The sequence below is a fragment of the Fundulus heteroclitus genome, unplaced genomic scaffold (assembly GCF_011125445.2).
Source record: "Fundulus heteroclitus isolate FHET01 unplaced genomic scaffold, MU-UCD_Fhet_4.1 scaffold_589, whole genome shotgun sequence".
Classification (NCBI taxonomy): Eukaryota; Metazoa; Chordata; class Actinopteri; order Cyprinodontiformes; family Fundulidae; genus Fundulus; species Fundulus heteroclitus.
Window position 1 is genome coordinate 42266 of NW_023397021.1, and position 22531 is coordinate 64796.

General features: G+C 40.3%; 1 protein-coding gene across 1 annotated transcript; it reads left to right on the forward strand.

Annotated features, from left to right (window-relative positions):
- Positions 1 to 945: 945 nt before the first annotated feature.
- Positions 946 to 22372, forward strand: LOC105924006 (nuclear factor 1; the record flags this gene model as incomplete). Its single annotated transcript, XM_036133154.1, has 4 exons — positions 946 to 1169; positions 9393 to 9563; positions 9702 to 9878; positions 22241 to 22372. Coding segments are annotated over exons 1-4 (561 nt in total), but the record flags the coding sequence as incomplete, so codon positions are not given.
- Between the last annotated feature and the right edge of the window lie 159 nt (positions 22373 to 22531).

The following is a 22531-nucleotide window of genomic DNA, read 5'->3' on the forward strand; positions in this document are numbered from 1 at the left end:
CTGCAAACTTCCTTTATCTATGGAGCTGGTTATTTCGTCTTATAATTCCAGGAATGAAAGTAGAAAATAGTTTGTGTTTATTAATGATATTTTCCAGTCTTTTTAAAAAAGAGTTTTTCTAAATTAGTGGAAAATTGTGGAATTAGGGAAACAGGCCTGTAGTTTGTCAATTGGTTTGTGTCTCCAATTTGTTATAATGGTGATTTTTGTAGTTTTCATTTTGTTTGGAAGTTCACCAGTTTGGAAAGAGAGGTTACAGATATGATTTTAACACTGGATCATTAACTCTTTTGACTGTTGTCATATCAATGTCATTACATTCAGTGGACCTTTTATTTTTACTTTTAACAACACCTATGACCTCTCTCTTCCACTGCTGTGAGAAACACTGAATTTGTTTTTTTGTTGCGAGTACCTCATTACAGCTTTCTGATATCCCAGGATCAGGATTTTTTTCTGCCAGTTTTGGCCTGACACTTAGAACATACTCGTTGAACTTGTGAACCACAACAGACATATAATCAATAATTACATTATTACTAAGAAAATATTGTGGATAATTTTTTTAATCTTTTCTAATAACATCATTTAATATATTACATATGTTTATAATTTATATTTTATTCTCATATAATAATTTAAAATGATAATCCTGTGTAGCTTTAAGTTTTTGGTTATTTTATCCTTACATTTATTTTTATATCTGTTTTCTGTCTCTGTTGTTCTATATTTCATAAATTCTCTATAGCGTGTTCTTTTTTGCAGGCATTTAGCAATCCATTTGTGATCCATGATGTATCAGAATACATTTTAATCACAATACTAATACTAATATTATTATTATTATTAATAGTAAAAGACAAACTAATAAAGGAGATAGAAAGAAAAGGTTTATATGTAACGGACAAGTTGAGAGTTGGGATGGGAAGTAGTTGCAGAAGGTAGAAGGTCAACGTAGCAAGATTTCATTCTGCCGCAGCTTGGAGGAGGAGGAGGAAGAGGAGGAAACCTGACGCGGGACGTTTGTGGAACACCGCGGATTTCCTCCTGCTGGCAGGCAGGGGCATGATGATGGCAATAACTGTGGAATGATAAGGACCGTTAGCTCAAGATGGGCAGGCGCAGAGATCAGCTTTAACTTCAGCCGGTGGCGCTTCAGCTTGGAAATGGTAGGAGCAAACCTCGTCGCGACTCGCTAGAGTCACGTAATGCCTTTGCTGTATTATTAAAACAGAGGTGATGTAAGGAATGATAAATCAAAAAAAGCATTGGCCACGCAGCTCTATTTTCTATCCTTTTACTTTGTCAGCAGTTTGTAGATGCTCCGCGATATCACAGTCTTGTTTCTATTCAAGCTAGCAAATAAACCGTTCTGCGTGACAACAAGGCATTGCTAGTTCACACACTTAACGCAACCCGCAGCATTAAACACTTCCTTGTTATGCTAACTTTTCCAGTCGACTAGTCCTCCCATATCCAGTTGGCGTTTCCCGTCAAACATGCACGCCGTTCAAGGCGGAAGTGACCAGTGGCCCATCATTTAAATAAGGATCCAATCAGATAAAGCTCATTTTCATGTTGTCACACACATGCCGGTTCTAACAGACGGCCATGAAGCAGCAGTTGACGGACTGCAATCTACTAAACGACAAGCTTCCCCATCATAGCAGAAGGAAAAGTGTGAACTCCTGCAGTTTTCAATGGACTTCTGTCTGCTATGGACTCTCCTCTGTGAAACGGGCTTCCTGGCACCATCCACCCGTTGTTGTATCTGCAATGGTCATTTCTGAGCCTTGACTCAGAAGGAATGTAATGGTGTGTTAGTGTGTGAAAGTTGTGGAGCAAAACAGGCCTGTCGCTGTTCCCCTTACCAGCAGGGCGGTAAAAGGCCAAGCTGAAGTTGAGCCGCTGCTGCCACCCCTCCTTCACATCCTCCTCCCCCATGTGGAGGGCTGGATGTTTTACGGCTTTATGTTAGTCAGCAGAAAATGGCTGCAGTAGAAGCCAGGGGGCTGTGTGAATGAGAGGCCGACAGAGGGCCACCTTCCATGGCATAGAGACAAGTGTGCAAGCTGCTGGAAAACACATCCTCACTTAGCTGGAGCGCATCTCAGCATGAAGGGAAAATAGCTCCATCTTAGGTGACCACCAGATTTGGATTTGCAAATAATAAGACTCTTTTTACCAAAAGAGTCTTCAATTCAATTCAATTCAATTCAATTCAATTTTATTTATATAGCGCCAAATCATGAAACATGTCATCTCAAGGCACTTTACAAAGTCAAGTTCAATCATATTATACAGATTGGGTCAGATTATACAGATTGGTCAAAAATGTCCTATATAAGGAAACCAGTTGATTGCATCAAAGTCCCGACAAGCAGCATTCACTCCTGGGGAACCGTAGAGCCACAGGAAGAGTCGTCTGCATTGTACATGGCTTTGCTGCAATCCCTCATACTGAGCAAGCATGAAGCGACAGTGGGAAGAAAAACCACCCATTAACGGGAAGGAAAAACCTCCGGCAGAACCGGGCTCAGTATGAACGGTCATCTGCCTCGACCGACTGGGGTTACAGAAGACAGAGCAGAGACACAACAAGAGAGACAAAAAAGCACAGAAGCACACATTGATCTAGTAATCTGTTCTACATTAGATGGTAGTAGCGGGTGAGCCGTCTTCTCTGGATGATGTCACAGTTAACAGAACGCCAGACCAGGTGTACCTACTATGAAGAGAAAAGAGAGAGAACAGAAAGTTAAAGCAGAAATGACAACACATAATGCATAATTGAAGAACAGTAGAACTCAATATAGTGAGAAAATTAGATCCTGATATACTCCAGTAGCCTAAGCCTATAGCAGTAAAACTATAAAGGTAGCTCAGGGTAACATGAGCCACTCTGACTAGAAGCTTTGTCAAAAAGGAAAGTTTTAAGATTAGTCTTAAAAGTAGACGGGGTGTCTGCCTCACGGACCAAAACTGGGAGTTGGTTCCACAGGAGAGGAGCCTGATAGCTAAAGGATCTGCCTCCCATTCTACTTTTAGAGACTCTAGGAACCAGCAGCAGACCTGCAGTCTGAGAGCGAAGTGCTCTGTTAGGAACATACGGGGTAATCAGAGCTCTGATATATGATGGAGTTTGATTATTAAGGGCTTTATACGTTAGAAGGAGAATTTTAAATTCTATTCTTGATTTAACAGGAAGCCAATGAAGGGAAGCTAAAACAGGAGAAATATGATCCCTCTGGTTGATTTTCATCAGAACTCTTGCAGCATTTTGGATCAGCTGAAGGCTTTGAACTGCATTTTGTGGACTTCCTGATAGGAAAGAATTACAATAGTCCAGCCTTGAAGTAACAAATGCATGGACTAGTTTTTCAGCATCACTCCTGGACAGAATGTTTCTAATTTTGGCGATATTCCGGAGGTGAAAAAAGGAAACTCTGGAAACCTGTTTAATATGGGATTTAAATGACATGTCTTGGTCAAAAATAACACCAAGATTTTTTACTTTATTACCAGAGGCCAGGTTAATGCCACCCAGATTAAGTGATTGGTTAAGAAGTTTATTTTTTGAGGACTCTGGCCCAAAGATTAAAACTTCGGTCTTGTCAGAATTTAGATGCAGGAAATTTAAAGTCATCCAGCTTTTGATGTCATCAAAACATGACTGCAGTCGAAGTAATTGATTGGATTCATCAGGATTTATGGATAAATATAGCTGAGTATCATCAGCATAACAGTGGAAATTAATCCCATGCTGTCTGATAATTTTGCCTATCGGAAGCATATATATAGTAAATAGAATTGGTCCAAGGACTGAACCCTGTGGTACTCCACAGGTGACCCTAGAGTTTGAGGAAGATTTATTATTAACATGAACAAATTGGAATCTGTCTGACAGATAAGATTTAAACCAGCCTAATGCTTTTCCCTTAATCCCTACAGTATGCTCAAGTCTTTGTAGGAGAATATTGTGATCAACTGTATCAAACGCAGCACTGAGATCTAACAGGACATGTATAGACACAAGTCCATTATCTGAGGCCATGAGAATATCATTAGTGACCTTCACCAGAGCTGTTTCAGTGCTATGATGAGCTCTGAAGCCTGACTGAAACTCCTCAAGTAGGTCATTACTTTGTAAATGTTCACAAAGTTGATTAGCAACTACTTTCTCAAGAATTTTAGATAAGAAAAGAAGATTAGATATAGGTCTGTAATTTACTAACTCATCTTGATCAAGAGAAGGTTTCTTAAGTAAAGGTTTAATAACAGCTACTTTCAAAACCTGTGGTACATATCCATTTACTAAGGATAGATTAATCATGTCTAAAATAGTGCCACTATGTTAATTTTTTAACATAGTATGACTAGTATGACTTCATATAGCCTAAATTTCATAAAGGTTTCATAAGTCTATAAAACTCAAGTCTACAAATATGACTAAAATCTTTGTAGTTCTAATTCAAAAAATGATAGTAATAATTAATCTTCTATTAGAAAATTAGCCTGTCACAGCAATAGCTCATTTTGAACTATTCTTGCCAAATAAGTAAAAATGAGAAATAATACTCTTAGAAAATAAGTATACAATCTAAGAGTTATTTATAGCTATTCCAACAAACATAAATGTATACTCAGGTCTGTAGTTTACTGAATCCTATTTTTTTCTCCATTCTCCTTGTCTCCCCATTAATATTTTGGCTGTAGAGCTGGTCTTACTTATCATTAAATGCTAAATAAATGGACATGAAACTCTTAGCGAGAAGTATCTTTGAAATGATATTGCACACGTAGAATCCCCTTCAGTGACTAAACAGACTGCCGGATCCTGAGTTAGTCCTCTTGCTCTGCATCTGTATGAAACTTTTGCACTTTCTGACTGAAGTGCAAAGACAAGCTCTTCAATATTCAGTAATTATGAGCAACATGTTTTACTTTGGCATTTTCAAAATATTTGGTCTAATTCTTGTGCACCCTAACGCCCAGATTCCACATCTTTCATGACTGCTTCATTCCGTTCACGTAATGTAGCAACTACATTCATTTAATTAATGAGAACGGTTCCACGTTCTCTGTGACTATTCTGAACCTCACTGTTAGCGGACACACTCTCCATCGTTCACCGTCAAACTACAGAACAAGTCCAATTTTCTGCTCCGTTCTGGTCCATCTGGCTCCAGTCAGGTCAAGCTCCACAATTGTAATGGTAGAAAATAGGGAAGAAAACGTCAACAACCTCCAGTTTGCCAAAGTTAAATGGTGTAAATAGAGATTGTTAACCACAATACGTGTTTTTAATATTAACAATAAAATGTACTGCTTTATTTAATACTGGATGCAAACCACTCTTTTTGCACCAAATAAATTTCCTATTTTCAGGAATGTGTTTCTATCAAGACAACCCCAAAACAGGAATGGTTTTGTAGGTGGAGGCCACAGACACTTTTTCCCTCCTCCATTTTTTTTGACGCTCTTCAGTAGCTTTGCATTCCACCAGCGTAAGTATCACTACTAGTACTAGTTCCTCTTTCATGGTTGTAAACCCTGCAGTTTATAACTGAGTCCTGGGACATGCAGAGCTGACTTCTTTTTGAACTCTTGTGTGCACTTTTCAGTTTGAGCCTGAGTGTAGCTGAGAAAACAGTATTTCAATTGTGTAATGTTTGCTTTAACTGGTTGTTGTCTAGCTGTATAGTTTAATGCCTCAAAATATTGTTCTGATTGTGGTTTTGTTTGTGTGTTGTTACCCCAGACAACCAAAAATGTTGTATCTGTTGCTAATTTTATCGTTGCAGTTTGCATAACCTCAGAAAACCAGTTTCTTTTTGCACTACCTCAGACAAGTGTTGTTTGTATATTTTTGCTATTGTTAATTTTAGATGTCTGGATTATTTGCACATTAAAAGAATAATACTTTAGATAACTTTAAAATATTTTCAAATCATGTTATATCTGGGTTGTTTGTTTTGCATTTATTTGCACACTTATTTAACTAGCATATTTGATTCTGTTGAGGTTGAAAAAGGTGAAATTTTTCATGTTAAAAAACGTTTTATCCATTTAATTATTTGTCATGTATGAAATATTTTCTTTGGTATCGATGTTGAGTTTAAAATTTTAGTACTGTGACAACTCTAATTGGGGAAGCTGGGAGAAGCAGTTGTCCTTGAAGTTTTAGGTAGAAAAAACACAATTCTGTAGAAAGCTTCATTGAAAATTGAAGCCAATTCATGGCTTTCATTTCTCAGTGCATCATTTGAGCTCTCGTAAGGCCCGTTGTTTTCTACCTTAATAGAAATTGGACATTCACTTTTCTTGTACAAAGCATCAGTGTTAAGTACAGAAACATTTTTACGTGACATATGAGCTGTGAACAATGATTTGACAGTAAAACCCTTTTACAGCATTTTACCGGACATACTACACACAGCCCTCCATTATATCCTCTTGTAAATGAGCAACACAGTCTTTTACAGTTTGACTTTGGCGCCCAGACTCCAAAATCAGGCACTTGAAAATTGCAACGACTTTGGCAGGTTTAGAACGTGAAGGCCCATTGTGAACTTTTGTTTTGAATGCAGCATGTGTACAAAATATGCCGAGGTATTTAAATAAACAACTAGTTTCATTTTGGTCTACCCTGCAATGCAAACACATAGCCTCTCGATGATTTAAGTGTTTTACCACAAAATGTACACGCAATCATGTTTAAACAATGCTAAGCCACTATTACAAGGTGTGCGTTGGATGGATGCTACAAAATGCTGCTAAGTAGTTTGTTGAAAGAAGCTGTATGACTCAATAAAAACAAAGTATAATCTCCTCCTGAAAGACAAACATCAGAGCTTTTTACATTTGAAGAAAATAAAGGTTAGCTCACAGGTGCTGAAAGATGACGTGGTCCATACCATGTTCTTTACTCCAAAAATGCAGTGAGCCTCCGAGGCGTTAGTTTAAACTTGATCAAAACAGGGGTAATGTAAAGACGTGTAAGTGAGCGGTACAGACTGGTCTTGGTCTGTTTCGTGAGCTGAAGGCAGAACTTGATGAGCAAAGTGCAATCTGTGTCTCCTTTCATTAGGTGTTGCTTCGTATTGTGTCTGGTGTCTTGAAATATGGAAAACATATCCTGACAAAATTGTCAATCAATTAATTCATTATTGTTGAAATAATAAAAATATGAATGAGCCATTACAATATAAAATAAGTAAATAAACAAATAAAAGGGTAAATAAACACAATTTATATTTCAATTATGTTGATTATGTTTTCATTTCCAAATGTATTTATATGCTTATATATTTATTTTCAATTTTATTTCATAATTTATTTTAACATTTTCTCATATATTTATTCATTTGCTTTTCCATTTTGCTAAGATCATTCCTATGTATTTTTCTTTTTGAATTTTTATATTGGAAAATTGTAAAGTTGCAGTCAGTACTACACCTGATGATTTGCAATAGCTTTTTTTGACAAATTAGCTGTGTTTACTGAACCTAAAGCAACAAATAGGATAATATTTAAATGCACAATTTTTTTCTTTGTTCAAAATGTATTTGTTTTACAACCACTTCACACTCTTAGATTTTTTTAAAAAAAACTCTTATAACTAAAAAACAAACAATATATGTATATTATTAGATGTAGCTCTTAATGTCTTGATTTAATATTCACAAATATTAAGGGTTATCTTTACACTGCTTTAATATTTAAAGACCTGATTTCTGTACTTTTCTATGTATAAAATACTAAAATGTGTCTTTCACAACAAAACACAAAAATGTTAGCAATATTTTATCTCCAACTCACCAAACTGTACCTCCATGTATCCAAAACTTTGAAGAACTCTGTCCTGTAGTGATCTGCTGCTTTCCCCACAAAGGAAATAAAAATTTTCCCCAAAAAGGTAGAACAATGTTTTTTTTTTGCCATCCAAACTACACAATCTTTGACTTCAAAAGAAGTTATGTGTCAAACTAAACATCTAAGTCAGTGGTCCCCAATCCTGGTCCTCGAGGGCCGGTGTCCCTGCAGGTTTTACATGTGTCCCTGATCCAACACACCTGACTTACTTTCCCAGTGTGCTGTCAAGTACAGACATGTATACGTAGACGCCGCGTCCTCGGGTGAGAGGCGTGCCGACAGAGCGGCCATCTTAGGTCAGACCAAGCTGCGCTCAGAGAGAATACAAGTCAATTCAGAAAAATGTACTTTATGTTTTCAGACACTCTGAATGCGGTGAATTCTCACCCGATTTCCAGATAAATCAACTGACTGAAAACGTCACCCCTTTAGGGGCTACATGGAACCAATTGATTGAATTAAATGATTGTCTAACTCAATAAATAATTTCGATTTTGTATTGAAAGTAAGCAAACTTCCAGAGCTACATCCCAGGAAGCCCGACTTTTACTCTGCTTATGGATGCGCAAATAAAAGGACACTAGGAACCAGCTCCTGGGGAATTACCTTCCATAAGTAAGATTTTATGATAGATAATCCTCATGCTTTACAGTTACAGTTTTTCCAGCATAAACACAATATGTGCTAATGAGTAGCAGGCAGAGAAAAGTACATTAAACACCAAAAACAAACAAAATGGTCCTAAATTACTGGATAGACATGATTTATGGGGGGGGGGGGGGGGGATATTATACAGTTTTTGCTATGATTTTGTGATGTATTTGATTTTAAGATGCGTTAGGTTTTTTGTTGATTTTTTTCCCCCCCAGATTGCGGTTTATATTATATCATTTTTAAATGCTGTTATGAGCACCTCTGCTCTCACTTGTCTGTATATAGTTTTGCTCCTATGTAGATCAGTGCTGTTGTCTGTAGATCGGTGTCTGTGTATATAGCCTATACATACAGTATATATATAGATTACACATAATAAATATGTGTAATCTTTCTGAAAGGTCACAAGCATTGTGAACATATGATTAAAATGAGATCTGAGCTGCCTCCTATTCATTTTGACAGCAGCTGTCTGATCTGTGGTCTGACCCAAGATGGCCGCCCTGTAGGCACGTCGGCCTAGCGGCCGGCAGCGTACAATGGGGCGTCTACGTATATGATGTCTATGCTGTCAAGTTCTCCAGAGTCCTCCTAATGACCTCATTGTTTGACTCAGGTGTGTTGAAGCAGAGTAACAAATAAAAGTTGCAGGACACCGGCCCTCGAGGACCAGGATTGGGGACCACTGATCTAAGTCGTGTAACTTGTAGCCTACAAAACATAATCAAAACTCTGACTTCAAAGGGGATTTCTACTTATGCAAGCAGTTTTCCATTACTTAAACTCACACTAAGTAGCTACAATGATTGTTATTCTGTGTACCAACCTTCCCTGGTGTGTATTTTTGTTTGTCTTTCTTGTAGGATGAGTTCCATCCATTCATTGAGGCTCTGCTGCCCCAGGTTCGTGCCTTTGCCTATACTTGGTTTAACCTCCAGGCCAGGAAGAGGAAGTACTACAAAAAACATGAGAAGAGGATGACTAAAGAAGAAGAGAGAGCTGTTAAAGATGAATTACTAGGAGAAAAAGCAGAGGTGGGATAGATTAGTTAAATACGATATGAGAAAAATAGATCAGAGCCTTCAGGTTTTTAAAAGAATGCTGCTGCTAGTTATCAACTGTGCTTATTTCATGAACTGCAATTTCTGTGTACTATATCCTTTTGCTACTAGGTGAAACAAAAGTGGGCTAGCCGTCTTTTGGCAAAACTAAGAAAAGACATCAGGCCTGAATGCAGAGAGGACTTTGTCTTGTCAATCACCGGGAAGAAGGCTGCGTGTTGTGTCTTGTCTAATCCTGACCAGAAAGGCAAAATGAGGCGAATAGATTGTCTCCGCCAAGCTGACAAGGTAAACTGATAATTTCTTCTGCCGAAAAAACAGTGGAGAAGTTATTGCTTTTACAGTGTAGTCCTGTTTTTTTTTTTTAGGTTTTTACGGCACTAGTGGCTTGTTTCTTGTACAGTGGGCTGACAGGACATGGGGTGGAAGAGAGGGGGAGAGACAGGTGGCAAAGGACCATAGGTCAGATTCAAACTTGGGTCGGCCACGTCGAGGACTAAGGCCTCCGTACATGGGTCATGCGCGCTAACAACTGCTTCACCGAAGCATGCCAACTATATAAGTCACACTAATTTTCAATTCAATTTTATTTATATAGCGCCAATTCATGAAACATGTCATCTCAAGGCGCTTTACAAAGTCAAAATCAGTCAGATTATACAGATTGGGTCAGTTTATACAGATTGGTCAAAAATTTCCTATATAAGGGAACCAGTTGATTGCTTCAAAGTCTTGACAAGCAGCATTCACTCCTGGAGAAGCGTAGAGCTACAGGGAGAGTCGTCTGCATTGTCCATGGCTTTGCAGCAATCCCTCATACTGAACAAGCATAAAGCAACAGTGGAAAGAAAAACTCCCCATTAACGGGAAGGAAAAACCTCCAGCAGAACCGAGCTCAGTATGAACGGTCATCTGCCTCGACTGAATTTCAGCGCCATTTTGACAACTTTCAGTGTAACGGGCCATTACGCTGAAATGCACTGATGAGAACTTTGCAAGTTTGAGTTGGTGGCTTGTTATGTTATTTTTTACGCCATTCAACCTCCGAGGTATGTTCATATTATTCAGCCGGTTTTGGAAGCAGCTGTGAAATTCAATAAGTTGGTTTACTAGATTAAATGTCAGTTTTTAGTCTTGGATTGTGTGAATACATTTCTAAAAAAAATGTGACTTGTAGTCTGCTGTGACTTATATATGTTTATTTCCTCTTTATAACGGATTTCTTGACTGGTGCAGCTCACAGTCCGAAAAATATAGTATATAGAACCAAGTGTGTACACCCCTGCAAGGGGGTGTACCGTATGACATCAATGTTCTTCGCATGACATTGGTGGAGAATGTCTCACCATATTCTGGAATTGACTAGGCTGACCCTTTTCGAAAATCAGTCCATTTTGTCGAATCTAAGTATATCAGCCTCTAAGTCCTCATTTTCCGTGACTTATCTGTTGTTTCCCCATTAACTGCTTTCTGCAGCTCCAGCATCTCTAATATCAACCCTCAACAGAAGGCACATCACAACAAAACTGTTCAGATAAGTCCGATAGCCCCTCTGTAGGTATGCCTAAATGGCACAGCACAACGAAAGCAGTTCTGATAAATGGGCTGGACAAAATCAATGGAAACCTTTACCAATAATCACCATGAACATTTCACAACATTTGTCACTCAAGACCACAGTTTCAGCCAGGAGTTAAAGTTCTCTGTCGCTGCGACGGATTTCCGTCATTTGGAAAATGAGCACAAATTGTTTCGTCTAGTATTTTTTTCCAAGGTTTTAAACTGGAGCTGTTCTCAACCAATGAAACCTGGCAGAGCCGGGCAAATTAGCCAATCAGAAAGGGAGTAGGACGGGTCTTTGCAAAGCGACATTTACCAGTCTGAAGTTTATCCACTGAATAGAGATCAGTGGGTTTATCGGTGTTCAATCATTATAACTTTTGGAAGAGCATCTCAAACTGGCCAAAGATACATAAATGAAAGTAGTTTGGAATAATGAACCAGCAGGTCAGAAAGTTCAGCGGATTTACCATCTGACAACAACTTCCCTCGGTAAGCGTGTCTGTCGCTGCTCCTGCAGTTAATTAATGAGTTATTTCCACCTGTGGACATGTCACCTTTCAGCGGTTATTCCCTCGCCTCCAGTAACTTAGCTGATAAACGCGGTGACCAACCAGGGACCTCTTCATTATTTGCTGTTACGTTTTATTTTATTTTTTGAAGACGGATTGGAATATGCAACAGTGTTCCACATTTGACTGGGTCCGATTTGGAAAAAGTAAAAAAATAAATAAATAAATTCCACCTGCGCTTCTCTGAACAAAAAAAGTCAGAACTGCAGTCAGATTGGCTGTCAGTCAATAAGCAGCAGCTCCACCTCATGAGCCGCTGCGCACCAGGGCACTCCTTAAATGATGAGGATTTAGATGCATACAGATTATTAAGGAAACTACGTCAAAAAGATAAAGAAATTAAAAAAACTGCAGCTACAACATGGACTGGAGTACCGGTTCTAACTGAGGGAGACCCATGGCGATTCTAAGAGAGCTTTAATTAAGTCATTTTTTTATTTTAACATGGAGTGGAGCGCGATGTGAAGCAACATTGTAGAAGCAAGTCGTAGTAGAAACCGCTGAGAAAGCCTCCTGTCTGTGGATCTATGGACTCATTTTACTCCAACCCAAAAACACCTGGCAGACAGACAGTACTGCAGCCAAGATTACCTTCAACAATATTTAACTTCACGCAATACTTTAATAACATTTTGGTAATTAAAAATTTTGATATTTAAAAGCAAGTTATGTTTTTTTCTGATAAACTTAGAGCAATTTTATTAAACTTTGCCATTTTTTGGCCCCGATACTGATACCCGATACCTGGCTGTGCAGTATTGACCGATACCATACCGATACCATCTGTTTGAAATTGATGAGTGTGTGTATATATGAAGAACTGCATACTACTTACGGTATTAGAACTTTTTATTACCTACCTGGAATGGGTGACAATAGTTGAATAAACTTTTGGCTCTGAAAGGCCAAAACAGTGCAACATTCGTGAAATTATAACATGTATAATAGTAGTGCAACAGTAAGACAGTAAAATTACATTAATAATTGAATAATCTCTTTTAAACCCTGAGTTTTGACTCTTAAATACCATAATAATGCAACTTTCATGGATTTATATAACATGTATAATACTAGTCGGGAGAGAGAAGGCTGCGTTCAAGTGACATACAAACATCAAAATGGTATCGGTGCCCTTTTTGTTGGTGCTCGCCGATACCGATACCACCATTTTAGTGCTGGATCAGGCCCCTTCCCATACTGGTATCAGTATCGGTGCAACACTAATATATATATATATATATATATATATATATATATATATTAGGGGTGGGACGCGATTAAAATTTTTAATCGCGATTAATCGCATGGCTGTGAAATTAATTAATCGAATTAATCGCATTTTAATCGCATACTTGGAAACAGCAGGAAGTAACTTTTTCCACATGGATTTTGAATGACAACACATAAGCTTAATAAACAAAATATTGTTTGTTTATTTTTTTAAAGAAATATCAACAGGCCAGTGCAAATTTTAAAGTTCAACATATTTAGGAACGCTAAACTCAGAAATTCAGGTAGCTCTATAGGTATAGGTAGAGCTTAATACTGCTTTTTAAACGCAAAAATGCAATACTCTCAAGTACATTCAGAACAAAAAGCCTCTGAGGCTTTAACACAATTCGTGGATTTATCAACAGTTCAACTGTTTACAAAAAATAAGTCAGAAATTCAATGAAATTCAGTCCAACTCTTTATAACATTGGCCATTCAGACAGCTCAGTTCAACATAAAGTGACAGTGATTGACCTCCAATTTTTCCCATTTGAAACACAACTGGCCAACTGGCCTCAGGATACACATTTAACTGATTACTTCCTCTCTTTCAGCCAGTTGCTGAGACATACTAGCCTGTTCATATTTTCGGAGCTCAGGGCTGCCCTCTTCTTTTGAACTATATTACCTGCCAGGGAGAATAATCTTTCGCAGGGTACCGAAGTGGCAGGGCTGCCTAGATACTTGCGGGCCAGGACAGAGAGCTGTGGATGGGCTCTCTCATGGGTGGACCGCCACTGCAGTGGGCAGTCTCTCTCACTGATGGTAGGCTCTGCCTTGTAGCGGGCCAAGGCTCCTTTGGGCCCATCTTCATCCTCTGAGTCAGAGTCGGAATTATACAGCAGGAGGCTCCTCTTCCTTGCTGGCTCCTCTGTGCGTTCCGGAGTGGCTCTGCCTGGTTGTTGTTGCACCAGTGCCTCAATGCTGGTCCACACCTCTCCTCGCTCTCCTCGTGGTAGACACTTTAGGTCCTAAAGATCAGAAAAAGAATCAGAATCAGGTTTGTGGTCACATTAATCAGAGATTTACAGAGTACAAGCTGGATGAAATTCATTAGTATACATGGTTTCCATCATCCAGAATCTCCTCTACTGGTTGTGCCTATGGTCAAGTCTAAACTGTCCAAATTAGAACTGCCCCAACAGCATCTTGTTTTAAAAAGAAATTAAAAATAGCATTATTCTCATCTGCCTTTGGTAATAGTTGGTTAATTATCTTCAATCCATAAAACAACATGGATTATTTTTTTCTGTTTTCATTTTTTTTACTCTTTAGCACATTGAATGACAATTATGTATGATAATGTGCTATACAAGTCATGTTGATGTTGTTATTCCATAAGAGAGGGGAGGGGGCCGAGGAAATAAAAGAGTCATAAGCAATAAAAGAGAAAAATAAAGAAGACCATTACACACCTTAAAGCGAGGGTCGAGTGCTGTAGCCACTTGTAGAAATCTGTAATTTAGGGCATCCTCACGCTGAGACAGGTCTTTTTCAAAAGCAGCCTTGAGCTTCACCACATAGGCTGGGTCATCATCTGAGGCCTTCATGGTGCGGGTCAGGTGGCGGAGAGCAGGCAACACAACTGAGCATGACACATAATTCTCACCCCCAAGGAGCTCTGTCACGTCTCTGCAGAGGATAGTTAATCACTCAATCAATATCATTTATATAGCACATTTTACACTACTGTGATTTAATGTGCTAAAGAGCAGAGAAAGACAAGAAAGAATGGTATTGCAATTGTCAACTCTACAGGTAAATAAAGCATGGATTAATTTCTGCAAACTCTGTTTACATACAGCATTTTTAATTTATGCAACGTTCCTAGGTGCCAAAACGTTGATTACAGTGACACATTATTTTGCCATTTAATATTGGATTAAAAACTTTATACTATAGTCATAGTGATATTAAAAAATATTCAGTACAATACATTTTGGAAAGGCAATTTAAATTATACAGGACTCTCATAGTCAAGTCATAACGTTTTTAATCCCATTAATGAACGTTGATGAGTATTTACCTGCATGGGGAAAGTAGGGTTTCGAGCCTCTGCAGTCTGTCCCATTCTGCTGCATTCAACATGGTGAGCTTGTGCTTCTGTTTGGCGAGCGTAGCCTTAACAGCATCTTGGTTTTTCAGCAGACGAGAGACCATCAACAGGGTGGAATTCCACCTAGTGGGAACGTCCTGTATCAGTGGCTCGTTGTCTTGGCCCAGTTGTGTTTGTTCGTTGTGCAGTTCCTCTGTGTTTGAGGGGCTGTGTTTAAAATGCCCAACTATCTTACGACATCTCGCCAGTGTGGCTGTGAACCCGCTGTCACTAAGACAAATTGTGATCGTCCTCTGTAACATGTGAGCAACACAAACTAGAAAAACTAGAAAAATCAAAACAACACTAGGAAAAGATCAGGACATTAAAGCAAAGCTATAAAACTAATGCAAAAACCATTTAGGATTCTAAAACAGAAATAACTGAAGCAAAAACCGGAAGACTACAGGCAAACCTGGAACACCAGAACAGAGGTGGAAAAACAAAAAGACAAATAGAAACTCAAGTACTCTACGAAAAACAAAGATCCCCCTAAATAACTCTAAAAACCCCAAAACTCCTAAGTAAACCAAAACTGAAATCGAGCCCAAAAAATAACAGAAGGCACTGGCCTTAAGGGCTCAGGCAAAGCCTGAGCCCTTAAGGTCGTCCTGGACGAGGCAGGCTGGACGAGGCAGGCGCCGGAGCAGCATCGCCCGATTAAACCCTCGAGGAGGGCGGCCCCGACGAGGCAAAGTCAAGCGGCACGGAGGCCGCAATCGGCGGACCCGGCCGAGCAGGAAGGCCTGGCGCGGGCGTCGTGGAGGACGACCCCGGCACGACGAACCAGAAACAGGGGTTGCACCAACTAAGGCCTCGGCTTGAGGCGGAACAACTCCCTCGGAGGCCTCGGCCTGAGGCGGAACAATTCCCTCGGAGGCCTCGGCCTGAGGCGGAACAACTCCCTCGGAGGCCTCGGCTTGAGGCGGAACAACTTCCTCGGAGGCCTCGCCCTGAGGCGAAACAACTTCCTCGGAGGCCTCGGCCTGAGGCGAATCAACTTCCTCGGAGGCCTCGGCTTGAGGCGGAACAACTTCCTCGGAGGCCTCGCCCTGAGGCGAAACAACTTCCTCGGAGGCCTTGGCTTGAGGCGGAACAACTCCCTCGGAGGCCTCGGCCTGAGGCGAAACAACTTCCTCGGAGGCCTTGGGCTTATCCTCTTCGGCCGGCGGGTCCCTTTCCTCGTCGGCCGGCGGGTCTGTCTTCCACGGCGCTGAGCTTTCGGCGGCCGGCAGAGTGGAGCTTTCGTCGGCCGGCAGAGCGGAGCTTTCGGGCGGAGGCGGAACCAACTCTTCGGCTACTTCGGGCAGTGACGGGCAACAGGCTCCGGAGGGCGGCGGCGCCGGGCAAAAGGCTTCGGAGGGCAGCGCCGCCGGGCAACAGGCTTCGGAGGGCGGCGAGGTTGGAGGCAGAAGCGCCTCCTTGACGGACCCTCCGCGCTGGTGATTCTGCCGTCCTCATTGGGAGGGACCAGATGAGGAATCCGAGGCAGACTCAGGGGTAGCAGCTGGACAGCAGGGCAGAAGGTCGTCTCGGTCACCGTAGTAAAAATCCCACAACTGGCTCTCCTCGAGGCGTGGGGCTCTGTCAGGTGGAAAGATGAGCTTTACTCGAGGGGCCAGCTGCGAGTCATGGAGGTGATGACCGAGACGACGAGAGGCTCAGCGGCTTCCTTCCCTGGGCTCCGAAGTAGCGGTAACCACGCCCACGTGGACCACCAGGGGAGTGGAGTCGGCCCGGATCGGTGGTGCAGGGTCCCAGGCAGAAGCCATCCTGGCGTACCTCTCCCTCATCTGGCGTTGGCACATCTCCACATATGCGAGGATTTCTGGGTCGTCAACCCCTGCAGGTAAGTCCCGTGTGGTGTCTGAGTTCATCGTTTGGCCGGTCCGTACTGTCACGATTTGTCTACGGATGAACTCAGAACCACACACACAGGACTAAAATTGAGAGTCTTTATTGAAAGTTTGATGGATGGAGGTTTGATGAGGCCAGAGGAGCAGGTAGCACAGAAGCGGAGTGAAGGTGATGGCAGAAGCTGACGGCCCGGAGTGAAAGAGAGTCACGACTACCCAGGCAGCCAGGAATCATTAAACAATGTTGCTACTCCTCCACCTTTCCTTTGCTGTCTGCTCTCACAAAGGAAATTGTAGTTTGGAGGAGTCGACTCCATCAGTATAACTTCTTCATTAGATTCATGTAACCATGTTTCTGTTAAAAACATTACATCAAGATTATTGTCAATAATGAAGTCATTAATTGAAAGGGATTTTCCTGACAGATCTAATGTTTAATAAACACAGTTTATATGACTTAGTGGTTGATGATGTCTCTGTGACAGGTTGCATCTGACAGTTTATGACTTTTAAGTATTTGTTCCTGTTTATCCTTTTGTTTTTCTTATTTCTGCCACGTATCATCAAAGATATTCCATAATCTCCGGCAAAAGGCCCAGGCTGATGCTGGAAACTGTCATGTCTGATAAACGTGCGGACAGGACCCGATCTGTATCACAGATAAGTTATCTGGAGGTCCTCGGTACCAGAATGTTCTATGATACGTAGAGGAGGAGGATCTGAGGCTCTGAGGCCTTTGGAAAATGCTGGTTTATTCACAGTAGAATGGCTATGTGGAGAGGATGTCATCTGTAGGCCAATCTTAAATACTTTGTTCATGTTGTGAGAAAATTCCAGAAAAGGAATTTCTGGGCTTTGTGGAGAAGAAAGAGAGGCGGGTGCAGTCTGGACCGGTGTTCGTGACGATGGAGGTTAGGGTTAGCTCCAACGTAGCCTCTTTCTGTGTCATCTTTCTGGCCATCTTTATCTTGGCTTGTTCGGGCTGTACTGGGCTTATCATTTGTTTTGGCACTGGTTGAGCTTTGTTTTGGAACAAAGCTGATGGTGCATGGTTCACAGAATAGAAGATGTTTGAAATCAGCCGAAATGTCTCCTCTCCCAAAAGATGTTAAAGTTGTCTATGAAGGTTACAGTTGTTTGTTTGCATGTTTTTTCCAGCCATTTGTTTAGCATCAGAATTCTGGAAAAAATCTCGTCTACCCAATAACGGGCGCACGAGGGCCGCTGAGAAACACCTTGACATTAAGGCCATCAAGTAAGTTCAACAGACGAATGTAATCCTCTTTCAATACTTCTGATTTTCTTATGTGGGTGACGTCCTTCAGGGCTTCAGCTTGTATTATGAGTTTTTCCAAGGTTGGGCGTTCTTTCAAGACCCTTCGAAGGATGTCTGAAACATCAGACACCAGGCCACAGTTCCTGTCATTATAAATCAACACCTCTGTGTTTTTCTTGTTACAGAAATGTTTAATCCCCGCTGTTGTTTCACTTGTCTTGGGACATCTCTCTGTAATATCGGCCAGTTTTCTTTGTCCAGGTGTGGGGTTCGTTGATCCTTTGGTCTTGCGCCCAGAGTGGTCCAGGGATTCTCGTTTTCCTCAGGGAACTGTTTGTTCGCTGAGTCGCTGGGCTGGTGGTCACCGTTCGGAAACACAGGCAGGGTTGTTTCATTTCCATGCGCGGCGTTTACATCATAATTCACTTCCAGTCAGCAGATTTTCAGTTCCATTACAGCTATCTTCTGTAAAAGCTTGTCAAAGTCCATTGTGGTGAAGGAAGGCATCTTTTCAAAATCAAAATCAAAAAATAAGTAAAAGAAAATAAATAAAATAACTAAATCCAACTTTCTGTTGTTTAGGTTAAGAGATAAAAAGGAGATAAAAAGTAAAAGGCAGGAAAATGCAAGCAAGCAGAGAGCGGAGAGAGGCGGAGTATTTTTTTTAAATTGATTTATTTATTTATTTTTTATCCAGTGTCCTTGTCTGGCAATGTGGCAATAATAATTGATGTCTTAATGCCAAAAAGAGCTCATCAGATTTGACTTTCATAAGTGAAGCAGTACTGCTTTTGCCACAGTGCTCCGCTTGATTTATGAATGTGAATAGTTTTATTATGATTCATGCGGGGAGTATCTCAAATGATATGGACACTACAATGGGAAAGTAGGAGAGGAAAGGAACAAGAAGAAAAAAGCAAAATGTGAAAGAAAGAGGAGATAAAAGGAAGAGAACGATAAAACAATTACTGAAAAAAAACATGTACTTCATTTAATTGAAAATATGCAGTTTCTATATTGTGCTGTGTTTTAATCAGCAGATAGTAGCACTGAGCTTCAGATGTGCAAAATTGATTTTAAATCATTTCTTAATTTTTATCTGTTTGATGTATTTTGTCATGCAGGACAGTGTTTTTAAGTTCCAAAAAATGTGAATAAATGTTTTTCAACATTGTACAATCACTGTGATCAGTTCTTATGCATAATGCACAAGTAAATGTTTAACTTTTCTTGAAAACGCTGAGGTTATTCATAATATATTTTGTAAAAGTGAAATTCATTTAGATATAAAAATCAACAAGTCCACTTTTATTAGTTCTATTTAATCTTGCAATGAGTTTACTCGTGTGACCCTCTTGAGATCAGATTAAGCTGTATGCGGCCACTAAACCAAAATGAGTTTGACACCCCTGCTTTAGGCACTGTCAGGAGCAGCTGATCAGCTGACCTGAGAGATCTAGGAGTGTAGGGGTTCATAAACTCAGAAAGGTAGGGTGGGGCGAGGCCATTCAAGGCTTTAATTGAATTGAATTTAAAAGCAAATACAATTATTTTAAAATTAATTCTGAAATGGATAGGCAGCCAGTGGAGTGAAGCTAAAATAGGTGAAATATGATTCCTCATGCCAGTTAAAAGAAGTGCAGCAGCATTTTGTGCAAGTTGCAAACGAGCAATTGATGACCCAGTAACCCCCATATAAAGTGTGTAACAGTAATCCAGCCAAGTGGACACTAAGGCATGGATTACTGTCTCAAAGTACTGTTTTTGAAGGACTGGTTTTATTTTTGCCAGCTGTCTTAGCTGATTTCACCACAGCTTTTATCTGGTTATCAAATTTAAGGGCAGCGTCCACTTTCACCCTCAGATTGTTCACAATTGGCACACGGTACTTTGCCAAATAACCCAGATCAACTTCATAAAAATTAAAGACATCTATGCTTTAAGGTCCTGTAGGTATTCTAGCAGTACATTAATAGAGTAAGAGTCTGATTCTTTGAGGGGGACATAGATCTGGCTATCATCTGCATAGCAGTTTAATGAAACATGTTTCCTAACAATGGATCCAAGTGGTAGTAGATACAGATCAAATAAAAGAGGGCCAGGCACAAAGCCCTGTGGGACACCACATGAGAGAGGAGCAGTGGAAGACACAAAGTCATTAAATGCTGCAGTCAAATCTAAAAGTACCAGGACAATCCAGTGACCAGAGGGAGTAGCTAAGAAGTGTTGTGCCATGAGGGAAAATTCAAAACAGGTTGTAGCAAAGAAGCAAAGTGAACCAATACTGACACAGAGGCACCAACAGGTTTGGCAGAGAAATAAACAGGGAAAGTTAAATGGATTATTTAGAAGGTTACTTAATGCGTGTTTTTGGAACACGTCGAGCTTCAAACCATGCCATTGCTGATGTAATTCAAGCGTGTTTTTATGGTGATAACAAACGTTATCTCAACAAGGGTTTTATACATTAATGGGATATTGATGTGTGTTATCCTGTCTGCTCATTACGACTAAAATAAAGCCAAAGCGTTTTAAATTTGGCACCGAATGTCTGTTAGCCTAATGCTTCTAGCTTCCGGATAACTTCCGCTCTTCTCGGATACACGACTACGGTTCGTTTAAAATTTAAGGTTTGTTTTGTTTCGGTCCACCATCGTTCGATAGTGCTAAGAGCGTTATTACTGCATTAATATTTCTATAACTTTAGGATTAACCAATTTTAGCGACCGATCACTACAGTGAAACCTAGCCTCCCGGAGGTATAATCGCATTGATAAAATCGAGCGTTCTAGAAGTTTATATTTGACTCAGCAAATCATTCTTTAAAATGTCATTTTATCAAATAATGTTTTGTGTAACTTAGGATTTGCATTGTGAATGCAGCTAATTTAACCATTCCACATTCTTTAAGATGAACTTTGGTTCTTTAACTTAGATCTGCAGTGAACCAGGATTCACTGAATTATTCTGATGATGTTAATGATGATGATCAACCACTTTATTTTGTATTTTGTTTCTTTGTGTGTACATAGTTCATTAGCTTCTTTTTTATCTTCATTTTGCTTAGTAGTTTTAGTTAAGTTTCACTTGCCTAGTAGAGAGGATTTATTGATTGAAATATAGTGTTAATTCAGATAAACAGCATTATATAGTGATGTTCTCTTGATGTTCATTTTATGTCTGTTAATAAATTCTTGAACTTGAAGAGACGTTGTCACTCATTTATTCTATGTTCAGAGTTCATTGTTAAAAGAATGCCAGTGCTCGAATCATTCCTTTCAACTATTGTCCTGATATCAGCTCTTGGGCTGATATTCACTGGACAATACCTAACAGACAGAGAGTTAGTTATCAAACATTAAATTAACTTTAAACAGTGCGTCATGGCACAACAGAAGATATTAAAAACTCTTAAAAGTGCTGATTCTTAGACTTAGACAAACTTTATTGTCATTTTGTTTGTACAGAGTGTATACAGAACAAAATTTTGTTACTTACAGCTTATGACAATGCAATGAGATTGCATTTGAAATAAAATAACATAAGATAAAGTGCAGGAGTGATAAGAATGTACAGTGCGGGAGAAAAACTGTTTTAAAAAAAAAGAATTCAGAAAAATGTTACACCATGTTTATAGTGCAAAAATAGTGGTGCAAAAAGGCATTAATTTGAAAAGTCCGATGTTGGTGGTGCGAGATAATAATGGTGCAAAAATGTAGTAATCGTTCCGTTGTGTACTTTTAAATGATGTTCTCTATGGTGCTTCTGTAGAAGGTCTTGAGGATGGGCGGGGACAGGTGGGCTCTCCTCATCCTTTGCAGGACTTACAAGCGCTTCTGTGCCCTCTTCACCAGTGACGTGGTGTTCACAGACCAGGTGAGGTTGTCTGTGATGTGCACCCCCAGGAATTTGGTCCTGCTGACCACCTCAACAGCTGAGCTGTTGATGAGCAGTGGAGCGTGGCAAGGCTGGTTCTTCCTGAAGTCGACCATTATCTCCTTTGTCTTCTCTACGTTCAGGATCAGGCTGTTGTCTCTGCACTAGCCCACCACCTGCTCCACCTCCTCTCCGTAGTCTCGGCCTTTGTCGTCACTGATCAGGCCCACCACTGTCGTGTCGTCTGCAAACTTGATGATGTGGTTGGTGGTGAACCTGGGGACGCAGTCATGTGTAATCAGAGTGAACAGCAGGGGGCTCAGGACGCAGCCCTGAGGGGAGCCTGTGCTGAGGGTGTAACGTTTCTGGCACTGGAGCTGCTGATTGCAATCAGCACACCTGTGTCTGTCTCCGCCCTGGCTGCTTAAAAGCTC